The 13,434-nt window shown below is 47.4% G+C and overlaps 1 protein-coding gene across 1 annotated transcript; it reads right to left on the reverse strand.

Moving 5' to 3' along the window:
• Nucleotides 1-8,353: 8,353 nt before the first annotated feature.
• Nucleotides 8,354-9,022, reverse strand: LOC119269005. The gene is made up of 2 exons (XM_037550747.1): nucleotides 8,732-9,022; nucleotides 8,354-8,640 (listed from the first exon to the last, which is right to left on the reverse strand). Exons 1-2 carry the CDS (start codon nucleotides 8,897-8,899, stop codon nucleotides 8,593-8,595), a joined length of 216 nt encoding a protein of 71 aa, XP_037406644.1. The 5' UTR covers nucleotides 8,900-9,022; the 3' UTR covers nucleotides 8,354-8,592.
• Nucleotides 9,023-13,434: the final 4,412 nt, after the last annotated feature.

Genomic DNA, 13,434 nt, shown 5'->3' on the forward strand with positions numbered 1-13,434 from the left:
TCTCCCGCCATCGGCAAGGTGCGCCACGCGGAAGACACATGTGCAGCGACAAGACTCTGCCCCACGCCCCCGGCAAGAGCAAGTAACCGGCAACGCGTGCGGCTTCAAAGGAGACCGCGCCGAGCAGGCGACTCCACGACGGTGAAGGCACGAGCAGCGGCGTCTCCCTCCTCGCCCTGCCTCGCCAGCTCGCCAAGCGCACTGCACCGGCCCCTGGCGCAGACTCGGTGGCCGAGTTCTTCGAGGGCGCCCAAGACACCCTGCCTCCCCCTCCTCCCCGCGCCGACGCCCAGGCTCCGGTGATCGACCAGATGATAGCCGCCAAGCTGGCCAAGCCGCTCGCCTTTGACGCTGATGAAGGGAGGGGACAACAATGGCTCCCTGGACCTGGGGCCTGCTCTCTCCCTAGCACGCCACACCCCCCAGGCGACGGCCACGCATGCGGTGCAGTTAGGAGAAGTCACCCAGAAGGTCACATAGATGCAGCTCCAGGGCGATGCCGCAGACACAGAGCCGCCCCTCTTCGCGCCCTTGCCCCAAGCAGTGATCGGCCGGCAGCCGGTCAGAGACAAGACGCCCCTCAAGACCAGGGTAGTGCCCAAGCCGACTCAACAGAGCCTCAGGCAAGCCAGCAATCCATCACCAGTGCCAGTCTGCCAGAGGGCGACGCTGTGTCTGGTGCACGGGCTTGGGATCCTTGGCCCAAAGGAGAAGATGACGGCCCAGGAAGCGGAGGCCCTCATTCGCTGCTTCGACGAACCGTTGACGGACTCCGACATTGCTGCCATAGCGAAGCTCACCCACCTCGACCCCAGAGCGCTCAAGGCAATCGCCGGCGTCAACGACCACGTAGATGAGGCCCCGGGGCCCTCTGTTACCCCATGTTAGTTGCCTCCCGCAGCTCTCCTCGTTGACGACGACCAGCATGGTGCTGGAGTAGCGTAGGTTCCTTCATGTGTCAAGATTGCTGTAACCGTAGAGTGGGTAGGAGGATAGTTGTCTGCCGGCGGGGTTTTGGGCCTATTGGTGGCCGCCCGCAACCCCAGGACAGTCCAGATGTGTACCTGTATTTCCTTTCAACGAGTGACAGTCGTCGGCAAAATGGCCGGTTCCGCCTCTCTGTAGTTAGCATGATGAGTGTCTATTGGTTTACCCATGATTGACACTAACTGCCCCGTCATGAGCTGGAATGTCCGAGGCCTAAACACACCGACGCGCCGTGCAGTCATTTGCGACACTGCCAACACACACAAGCTTGCAACCCTGTGCCTTCAGGAGACTAAGATAGATTGTTGGTCGGCGGCCCTAGCTAGAGAGGTAGGAGGTGCAAGGCTTGACGATTGTGTCGTCCTCCCAGCGATAGGGACGCGTGGAGGGATTGCAATCTTCTGGAACTCCACTCTTGTCTCCGTCCAATCTCAAGCTATAGGGCAATTCTCAATCATCGCCAGAGTAACGCTTGCAAATTCCGTGACTTCCTACTGGCTGACCACGGTCTATGGGCCTACTGACGAAGTACGGAAGGATGACTTCCTCGCCGAGCTTGCAAGCGTTGCGCCCCCACCTGGCGAAGCGTGGTTGATCAATGGCGATTTCAATATCATCTACGAGGCTAGGGATAAAAGCAACAGTAACATAAATCGCCGGATCATGGGAAAGTTCAGAGCAGCCATAGATGCAGCTGGTTTGCATGAAATCAAATGCAAAAATCGTCGTTTCACTTGGAGTAACGAGCGACGAGTCCCGACACTAGTTAGCATAGATAAATTCTTCTGCACCATCGCCTGGGAGAGCCTGTTCCCGACCTACCTCCTCCACGCAGCCTCCACATCTTGCTCCGATCACCGCCCCCTACTCCTGGCACCAACTGCAGCCCCTCGACAGCCAGCCCGGTTCAGATTTGAAGCGTTCTGGCCCAAGCATCCACATTTCCATGAAACCGTAGAGCGGGCATGGAATCGCCCCACGCCGGCGCGCTGCGCTTTCGCCAGGCTGAACATCAAGATGGCCCGGGTGGCCAGAGACTTAAAGACCTGGAGTAAATCGCTTTTCAACGATGCCAAGATGCAACTACACCTCGCCACCGAAATCGTACTGCGCCTTGATGTAGCACAAGAAAAAGGGCGCTCTCAAATATGGAATTCCACCTTCGCAAATCCCTCAAGTTGCGCATTCTAGGGCTAGCCGCAATCGAGAGGGCTAGAAAACGACAAGCCTCCCGAGTTACATGGCTGCGCGCCGGAGATGCCTCGGCCGCCTTCTTTCAGGCAAAGATCAACTCTAGAAATAGGAAGAAGTTCATCCACACCCTACATGGACCTACAGGTGTGACCACATCTCAGGAGGATAAGGAAGCACTGATCTATGATCATTTTAACTCCTTGCTGGGGACGCCGGCCCGTCGAGACACCACCATCCACTGGAACTCCCTCGACCTACCTCACCTTCAAGGGGGTGGCCTAGATAACCCTTTCACCGAAGAAGAAGTATGGCTCGCGATCAAATGCTCTCCAGTTGAGCGTGCACCAGGATCGGATGGCTTCTCGGGCATTTTCTTCAGAAGCTGTTGGACTGTCATCAAGGACGACATCATGGCAGCTTTTAGCCAATTCTACAACTTAGTTGGTACAAATTTTGCATCTATCAACACGGCCCTGGTGGCCCTGATCCCAAAGAAGGATGGAGCCTCCTAAATTGCAGATTTTCGACCCATCAGCTTAATCCACTCCATCGCCAAGCTTATTGCAAAGGTGCTCTCAATGCGGCTGGCCACGGTGATCCATACGCTAGTCTCCCCAGCGCAATCGGCCTTTCTCCGGACCAAGTGTATCCATGATAGCTTCCTCTACGTCCAGAATTGTGTCAAGGCACTCCATAGAAAGAAAACCCCGGCCTTGCTACTAAAACTGGACATTGCCAAGGCATTCGACAATGTATCATGGGAATACATATTAGAGCTGCTGCAAAAGCTAGGTTTTAGCGCTAGATGGAGAGATTGGATTGCCCTCCTACTCTCTACCTCATCATCGTCCTTCCTGCTAAATGGCATCCCGGGCCAGCGAATCCTCCACCGTCGAGGACTGCGACAAGGCGACCCCCTTTCGCCGTTTCTATTCATCCTAGCGATCGACCCCCTGCATCACATTCTACGGGAGGCCACCCAACGGCAACTAATTGCGCCTATACCAGGAAGGGAACTAAAACTTCGTATTAGCCTCTACGCTGACGATGTGGTCATCTTCGCCAACCCAGTGCAACACGAGGTAGATGCACTCCTAGACATCCTCCAAGACTTCGGCAAATCAACGGGCCTGCATATAAACCCTTCAAAATCGTCGGCCCTCCCCATTAGATGCGAGAATATTGACCTACCGACTGTGCTACACAATTTTGGAGGCAATCTAGGACAGTTTCCCACTACATACCTTGGGCTCCCAATCACCATCACCCGGCTGAGGCTGGCAAACCTACAGTTCATCCTAGATAGAATCAAAGCCAGGTTGGTTGGCTGGAAGGGCAAGCTACTTCCCATTGCAAGTAGGAGAGTGCTGATTCGAAGTGTTCTCAGCGCCATGCCAACTTTTGCGCTCACTGTACTAAAAGTTCCAAAGAAGCTATTGAAAGAAATTGACAAGTGCAGACGCCGGTTCCTATGGAAACATGATGACGAGCTGACGGGGGTCAGCTGCAAAGTAAGCTGGCCCGTGGTGTGTGCGCCAACCTCCAGGGGGGGCCTGGGCATCCCGGACCTGGACCGCTTCAGCCGTGCCTTGCGACTGCGATGGCTCTGGATCCCCTGGGTTGATCCGGACCGCCCATGGGTGGGCACGACACCACCATGCAACGGGGAAGACAAAGCTCTGTTTGCGGCTGCGACGATGGTAACAATTGGGGATGGTTCAACAGCCCTGTTCTGGCACTCCTCTTGGATCGGCCCAATCACGCTGGCCACTGCCTACCCAGCCCTCCTCAACCACTCCAAGCGCAAAAACAAGACAGTTCAAGAAGCTCTTAGAAACGACACTTGGATTGAAGACCTGAGACATGGAGACACGCAGCCGCTGCTACAGCAGTTCATCCAGATCAACCGCTTGATCATCGCCGCTGCCCCGGAGCTCCGGGAGGGGGAGAGGGATACAATCTGATGGAACCACGAGGAAACAGGCAAATACACATCAAAGTCAGCATATGCCATGTAGTTCCAGGGACGGATCCTATCAGCTTTGGATGAGCTCGTTTGGAAAACATGGGCACCAGGAAACATCAAATTCTTCGCTTGGCTGCTACTGAAAGATCGCCTCTGGACAAATGATCGTCTCCAACGGCGCGGTTGGCCAAACAACTATTTCTGCCAGTTTTGTGTCCGCAACCTGAAGTCGACCCACCACTTGTTCTGGTCATGCCAAACAGCGCTTGAGGTCTGGGACTTGATGGGATCAAGAGAAGGATGCCAACAGCTAGCTCCACACCACTCATGGCAAAATTCCAACTCTAAAGCGATCATGCAACGGATGATCAGCAAGACCCCGCCGGCCAAACGGAAGGGCGCCAGCAGGATCATGCTTTTGACTTGCTGGGAGATATGAAAAGAGCGGAACAGTTGCATTTTCAGAGGCAAGCAGTCGGCTGCAAGGGACATCGCCAAGCCCATCAAAAATTCAGTGCATCTTTGGCGGCAGGCGGGCGCAGCATGCTTGGAGAGACCCTTCTGTGATCCGCCATGAGATATAGGCCATTGTTTTTTTTCCACTTTTTCGGTCAGCAAAGCCTAGACCGAAGCTGAGCTTGTTGTAATCTTTTCTGTACTGGTCTTAGGACCTTCCAACACACCTTTGTTTTCCCACTGCTTTCTGCTAATGATATGAAAAGCCAGCGATTGCTGGATCTTTAAAAAAAAGACTTTTTTAGGGGAACCTATGAATGATTTTTTTAGAAAAGAACCCAGGTATCCTTCCCAAGGTGGCACCTTTTTTTTTTGAGATGAATGTGGCACTGAAGGTATGAGAAACCATGGTTGTGGCAAGGTGTTGCCCAAAGTGGGAATGTGGCTGTTGTTTTCCAAACGATAGGAGGGAGCACGGCGGCACTCTAAATGGGACAGTGGTATGCTTGCTGAACTGGGTGATGATTGAACCAACAGAGGTGGAGGCGATGGTGGAGGACTGGAGGTGGACACGGTCTTGACGGTGATGGGTTGATGAAGGCGGTGGTCGTTCTCTTGCTGGAGCATGTAGGGTGGTGACGAGCTACACTTTTTGCTCGAACAGGGTGATGACGAGCTGCAGCGTGGAGAAGGCGTTGACATTGTGGTGCGAAATAATTAAGCAGATTGAATTCGTCATGACTCTTGAGAACTGACCTTTGATGAAATGTAGTTTGGGCCTCTTTGATACACATGATCCTAAAAACGCGGGAACAGAAAAAACATACGATTGGATTGTTTGATTGCATCGTAGAGAAAACAAAGAATTATTTCAAAGAGATTTGAGTGGATGCAGAAATCTTATGGAAAGTAGTACAAATAAATCCTTAGGAAAAATTCTTGTAGAATTCAATCCTATGAATCAAACAACTAACATAGAAAAAAAATATTATAATCCTTTAAAATTTCTATGGAAATAAAGCTGAGCACTCGTAGCCTATTCTCTAAAAGAAAAAGTGATGTTCAATGAGGATCATCCATTCCACTTCGATTCTTTGAGGTGGAATTATCCTTTTCTAGTAACAGGGGGAATAGTTTATAATCTAACACATGTCATGTACTGCATATCTTTTGGAGGGGTTGTGTAAAGGCAAAGGCAACGGTATATATTGTTATCTAGGGAATGGTTTGGCTCGGTCAATCCGTCCATGAATCTGTATGGTTGGATAAGCTGCAAATTGGATACAGCCGCCCTAGTGGGCAAACCAGAATTACAAGTTGGCTAAGGCTAAACTATTCACACCGTTTGAGTTCCTTTTTCACCCTTCGTGCTCGACATTTCCCACTACCCACTATGGCTGCCGATTCTTCATCACTCTTAATATGATGATTGCAGACGTCAATACATCTGTGTTTTTTTTTATGTACGTCAATACATCTGTTAGTACCGCGTAGATTGGATTTAGTCCGAGGTCGCGGAGCCTCACAATGACCCCAATGCTAGGTGACCTTACATGATGCAATCAAATTTATTCTAGAACTAGAATATCGCTGTTCTTCTATAACGAGTTGCCAAAGTCTTGACTGTTGCAAAATAAACAAGAGCCGCCCAAACTATTACTGTAGTAATTTATCACAGGTAAATATTTTCATCATTGACATGCTCAGAAGGGTGGGCAAAGCTCATCCCAAGCAAATCAAACTACCGCAGTTTCAAATTATTATTTTTGAAAAATCCACAGGAAAAAAAAATACATCACATCTACAGATGTATGTAGACGTAGTTTAAAGTGTATATTTAGGAACGGAGGGAGTAGAAGCATTATCCAGGCTATGAAGGACTTAGATTGCAGATTAGCAGTTGTAACCTGGAGACTTCACATTCAACCTAAATGATAAGCACCAGCAGGTTTAGGTTTTGGAAGCAACAAAGTAAACAAGAACATATATGACATGAAGACATCACATGAAGCTAGCTATCTTAAGCAAGAAAAAAGGCTCATGCCTAATAATCCAGGCTATGGACTTAGATTGCGGGTTAGCAGTTAACATAGAGACTTTACATTTAACCTAAATGACAAGCTCGAGTACCCAGCAGGTTTAGGTTTTGGAAGCAACAAACTAAACAGGACTCCGTTTTAAGTAAATACGTAACCAGAGTGGACAAGTGATGTTCCACACTAACTTGAATGCCACCTTGACACTTGACAAAATTGCATAACACTAGCATCTATGGGAATGTAAGGATTATCAGTCGACAGTGAGATTATGTCAAAGGATTAACACACCTCTAGCATACTTTAGAGGCTTTTAAAAATGACAAGCTGATTCAACACACCTCTAGCCTACTTTCAAGTGATATTCTAATCACTGATAAAGGAGGAGGTATCCAACACAAAACATGTGCTTTGAGAACCATCTAACTAAATCTGTTTTAGATATATGTTATTTAGTATTCTGAAAGTAGAAAGTACAATAACATACATATGATGGTGCATGACCAAACAATCATGTCCAGTCAAATAAAACAAATATGTTACACACAGCTTCTTCTAAGATCTTGAGTTAATAAAGGTAATACGATGCCATTTTTCCACATGAAGCAAAAGCTAAATTACTATCCTACACTGACTCGGCTTAAACATACCCTTTAACCAAACAACACTACACTAATGCTTCCAAGATGAGAATATCACAAAATCTATCATGTGTAGAACAACAGCTAATGAAAGACCTCAAGAAAGCAGAGAACTCAGTTATAGAAAGGTGTTAGTACATATATACTGACAGATCCTGTACTCATGCCTCACTTCATTTCTAGTTTGTTGAAATGTTCCATGCATAAGTGAAGACAACTGATTAATGTCCATCCTTAGTGTTGATACTATGCCTTTTTTAGTTGCACAAAGAGAGATGTTTATACCATATCAAAATGACAGTCAAATATGGCTCAAGCAACGAGTTTGACATGCCCTGCTAGAACACATATGCCATTAACTCTAGAAAGCATACCAGGAAAAATTGTATATTAATTCAAACCTTGCTTTTTGACCACAGTTCTCACTGAAATACATCTACCTACTGTTCAAGAAGTTTATGCAATACTATCAAAATTGTAACAGATAGGTTCATCTGTATTGAATGTCGTGAAATTGGCACATAGAAATGAATGCTCCGGTGGACAGGATAGGATGTACACGTACAAGCAAAACTGTAAATACACCATGTATGTAATTTATTGTCATAAACTGTGGCCCAAACATAAAGCACATACACAGAAAATACCAGTCGAATAAACTGGGAACTACTTTGGGCAGAGCACAATTCAAGCCATAAAGGCATCATATCTAGCAAGCATCCACTCAATATATCAGTATAGATAACGGTCGGAAGTAAATTAATGCCTTCATGGGGATCCAAAACCAGAAGAGGCTCTAGATAAAAACTGATAGGACACTGCGACTAATGAACACAGATAAAAAGAACTTCGAGCGTATATGAAGGTAACAATCAAATGTCGTCTAATTCTTGATAGAACTCCCAATACACTCGCTCTATGCAGGTATGCCCAGTAAAACGTCAATGCTTGCAGACCCAGAATCAATCTTAAATACCAGGGTGGTCAACTAATAACTAAGCACACAAACATGATTGATATTGTTAGAAGGCCACACACTCGCCTGATATTACTCCCCATTTGATCCAAGCATAAATAACATGGCATAACACAAATATTCACCTCAAATTAACCAAATCAGACTTCTCAGGTTTCAGCAATTGCAGGAACAGCATTTCATTACATCTTATTTAACACATATCGCACAACATGTGAGAACAAAATACTCCGGTCTGACTACAACAGTACGGGAAACAAACCGAATGGAGATTCCTTCTCCCTGACCGAAACCCTGCAGACGGCTCGGAGTCTCGACATCCACCGGAGGCGACGCTCACAGGAACTTCCTGTACGGCCGGCCGGCGTCCTCGTCCTGCATATGCTGCATCCATTCCAACCACACACGCCCAGATTTGTTTTAGGGTTCGGGGAACAGAGAACGAGATGCGGGCAGAGATGGGTCTGGATCTTACGAATTCGCGAACGATGCCCTTGTAGACGAGGATGGGGACGGCGAGGCCGAAGAGGCCGATGACGGCGAGGCTGCGGCGGGTAAAGCGGAAGTTGAGCTCGAGGTTCTCCCGGCCGGCGTTCCACTCCTCGATCCAGCGGTTCTTGTTCACCTCCATGCCGCCACCCATCTTCTAGTCTCCTCTCCTTGATCCGCCGCCTCCTGCTTCCTCTCCGCTCTCAGAATGTGCCGATGGGCTCGCCGAAGATTTGGTCTGGTTTTGGTTCGTGGTGAGACGGGCAGACGGCCGCTCACTTCTGTGCCGATTTAGGCAGACTCGAAAACCGTGACCGCAGCACGAAAGCGTACTTACTTAGTGCCAACATAAATGTTTTTTTTTTCACGATTACACAAAGTTTGCGTATCTTTCATCACTGATATAGGAGAAGAAGTTGAAGTGAGAACATAAATGTGATACAAGCTGATTTTTTTTCGCGAATACACAAAGTTTGTGTTCCTGACTGATGTTCGAGTGACGACGGGCAGACGGGGGCTAGCGGCTGACGGAGGTAAATCCGGCTGATCTCGAGGTAGGGGATTCCAAGCTAAGCGTCTAAGCATAATGATACCAAGGACACGGTTTTTATCTAGGTTCGGGCTCTCTGAGAAGATAATACCATACGTCCTGCTTGTGTTTATGGTGTCGAAGTAAGTATAAAGTGCAAGTGTCAACCCAAAGAATGTAATTTGTCATCTACAAGCCTAGCCCCTTGGTTATAACCAGAGGTGCTAGGGTTACAACACCTAGTCGGCTACATATGAGGAAACTGAATCTTCCACAAAATTAGGCTTCTTGGCGTGCACGTAAGTCTTCTAGATCCTACTGTTTATGCGTCATGTGCCGCTTGATGTGGCCCATTTCGAAACCTACAAGGGGATCCTTGGTCCGTCCCATTAAGAAGGGAGGACTAATTCTAGTTCTCAACCAAGTCTTAATAGATAGCTAGGCGACGAAGCAAGTTTACAACATGTTTCTTAATGAGAGCAAAAACATCTCTTGTGAAGATTCGCCCCCATGAATGGGCCTAAGGAAGGAGTTGAACCACCGCTCATGGAGATATACCGCCATCCATGATGGAGATGTAGCTTCGCCGCCGCCCATTAAGAAGACGAGCAGGGAGCTCTGTCGCCACCCGAGGAGATCTGGTGACGCCCATGGAGGAGACGAGCAGGAAGCTCCGCCGCTGTCCTCGTCCTCATCCATCGCCCCCATCCCACCTCCCAAGAGCTCTGTCGCTGCTCTAGCGCATGAACGTCTATCGTGCTCATAAGAAGTTTAGCCTGCACTTGCCTCCCTCCGGATACTGCTCGATCATAGGCCATACACGTGATAGTGAGAATGAGAGAGATAAAACTTGCAACTGCAATTCAATAGCGTGGCCATCAAACGCAAACATGAGAAATAGTTGTTCTTCTCGGTTCCCAACTATGCAATACATGGACATTCAAATAAAATATTTATATATACCTGATATTAAAAAAAATTGTTTCTCTACTTTTTTTTGTTTCTGGAGGGACCAAGATATTTTTTCGTCAGTCGTAGGACTAACATTTTCCGTTCTCCCCGAATCCTCTCGCTCGGGTTTGATTTTTCGTCTTTTCGTCCGGTGAAAAATAATAAAAAAAGTGGCTCACAAGGGAATCAAACCCGCAACCAACAGCAGCAAGCCCCGTGCTGCTAGCCAGTGGGAACGGCTGACTTTAGGCTACTCATAGTGGGGAGTATCATATACTAGTATCATGCATATGATACTAGTGTATGATATTATCTTCATAGTGTATAGTATCATAGAGTAATATCATAGATTATCTTATTTATAGCCATGCATGACACAAAGTAGCGTAGTATTTAATATTCTATGTTATTTACCTATGTTACTCTAACCCTTTCTCTATTTTTTAATTTTTTGCCACATCAACGTGTTTGCTATTCCCAAGTGCACGATACTAGCTAAGATAAACCCACTATGGCTAGGCTTAATGCAAGTCTTGCAGCATAACAAAACATAAAAACAGCTACTCCCATGAGTTAACCACCCATCTAGCCACTGTAATTCTTCAATTTGTTGTCTAAAAATTGCAGCTCAGTTTATATAAACTATAGGCAGCGAAAGTTGTAAACTTTTTGAATTTTGAATGTGTTTTTCTTTTTCAGAAAAGTAAATACTTTTGTAAAAACGAACATTTTCAAAGTACGTTAACAAAAACTTAATGACTCAAACATTTTTTGGGAATCTCAAACATGTTTTGCAAAAAGAGAAATTTTTGAAAATGAAAACATTTTTTCAACCTATGAACAACTATTTGAAAATGTGATCATTTTTTTAACAAGAAAAAAATTGAAAAATGCGAATATGCTCTAAAATTATGAAAAAAAATTCAAAACACTAACATTTTATGAAATCCCCCTAATTTTTTTTGAATTTGCAAAAAAATAAGGAAAGATGAGTATTTTCGAATTTGTGATTTTTTTTAACAGAAACATTTTTTTTGAAAATGACTAACATTTTTCGAAATTATGAATAATTTTTCAAACCACAAGAAATTGTGAAATGCCCCGAACATTTTCTGAAGTTGTGAACAAATTTTGAAAACATGATTTTTTTTAATTTATGAATTTTTTTGAAACAAAACAGATAGTTCATGGAAGGCAATGCATTGGGTATTATTGCCCTTCAGTAGTTATAGTACATACATGCTGAATGTCAAAACATTCAGTACAAAATATAATTTGCTTGCTCCTCAGAAGGTAAAAGCAACATACAACAGATTACCATCCTGCAATAATTAAAAATCAAAATCCCAGGTCCCAGCAAATTACCATGCCAGTGATAAATGGCGTCTAGCTGGCTGCAGCAACGCCGGCTATTGCCACAAGGGGTTGCAGCAGTGGTCGTTGGTATTAGCGAAGAGGCACATGGGGATAGATGAGGAACGACAAGTGTGTTGACCTGTGCCAAACCTAGAACCAAAGTGTTGATGCATGCAACTCTCGCTAAATTTAAATATACGTCAATCTGTTTTACCTTTGCAACCATGGTCCTATTTGTTACCATTGCATTTTGATCAATTCTCTCAAATACTATAGCCGTCCCGGATTAAAAGGCCTGTGAGCCAATTCCCTGGAACCAAAGAACGATGTAGCTTTTGAGAAAAAATCTCGTTGAAACATATGGGCCATTTTCTAGGATCTCAAATACTACAACCGTCCGGGGTTAAAAAGCCCCTGATCGAATTCTCTGCAACCAAGAAACAATGCTGCTATTTCTAAAAAAACAAATGCAGCTTTTGAGGGCATCCTTAACGGCAACCCGCAAAAACCTGCATCTGTCCGCGGACATGGGTGAACCAGTCCATGGACACAGATGCGGGAAGTCGACATCGAACGCTACTCGCATACATTTCAAATTACTTTTTAACAAATCTGGTGAAATTCATGCAAACACGGCCGGATTTTGAAAAAACATGACAGATTTCATACCAACACGGCACATTTAACTACAATTTGAACATTTAGAACCAAAAAAAAGACCCACACCGCTCGACGTCCAAGCCCGTGTAGTCCTCCTTCCACCATCTTCATGAGCACCGGCGATAAGACCGATGAAGTGAGGGTGTCGTCTCCAGCGAGGAAGAGGATAACACGGGAGACGAACGGACCCACATGGGACACAAGGCACTGCCGCCTCCCGTGGCCTACTCATCCTCGGAGGAGTCCACGCCTTGCCCGTCGCCAGTGAACGTAAGGTCCACGAGGGAAATGGTGACGCCTTGGTTGTCATCGTCCCACCGGGCCAGCTGATGGTTCGTCGGCGGCGCGTAGGAGGAGTAGCTGCCGTTGTTCTCCTCCGTGATCGCCTACAGCTACGCCTTCGCAGCTCCCACTTCCTGGTGAGTGGCGGCTTGAGCGCGGACGGCATCGTATATGGCATGCTACTCCACGAAGAAATTTGGGTTCGCCACGGCCATGGCCACCACGGCCTCCTTGCTCGCGCACTCGCTTTAGATCTGGCCTTCCACCAGCCGGTGCTGCTCCAGGAGGAACAAGTTGTACTGTTGTTCCTCCTGCGCCTGCTGGAACGCCAACAAAGGCGGCGACGCAGGCTGCACCTTCGCCATGGCGGCGTTGAACTGCGTCTGCGCCTGCTTCATGGTGAAGTCGGCGTGCACAGAAGGCGCGAGCGACTCCACCATGGTGTCGTCCTCGTCATCGGAGACCTCGGGCGAGCTGGCCGGCAAGCCAGCCTCGATCCGCCTGGCACGACGGCTATGCTAGGCGGTGGCAAGGGCGGCCACCGCGTGCTTCATCTCCAGCGATAGACTGTCCCATAGTGCTTTCCCGCTAGCGGTCATGGCAGATACAGTGCAAGGGAGGAGGATGTGGAGGGGCTTGTGTTGTAGTGTGGAGTTAGACGAGTGTGACCGCCTTTATATGGAGGATTCTGGTGAGACGAGGCGTCTAGGTGCATCAATGCGCGTCGCCGGAGTGGGTTTCTCGGGCGACAAGTCTGCTTAATGGCGACAGACGGACGGACAACGACATTGAACGGGCGCGGTAGATATATGTCCCGTCCCATCTAGTCACGCCTCTTCGGCATTGAACAGGCGCGGACACCGGTGACGCGTCGCGGCAGTGCCCTCGGTTGGTGAGGGAGTCCTGGACTA

This window comes from Triticum dicoccoides, chromosome 3A (genome assembly GCF_002162155.2).
Source record: "Triticum dicoccoides isolate Atlit2015 ecotype Zavitan chromosome 3A, WEW_v2.0, whole genome shotgun sequence".
Lineage (NCBI taxonomy): Eukaryota > Viridiplantae > Streptophyta > Magnoliopsida > Poales > Poaceae > Triticum > Triticum dicoccoides.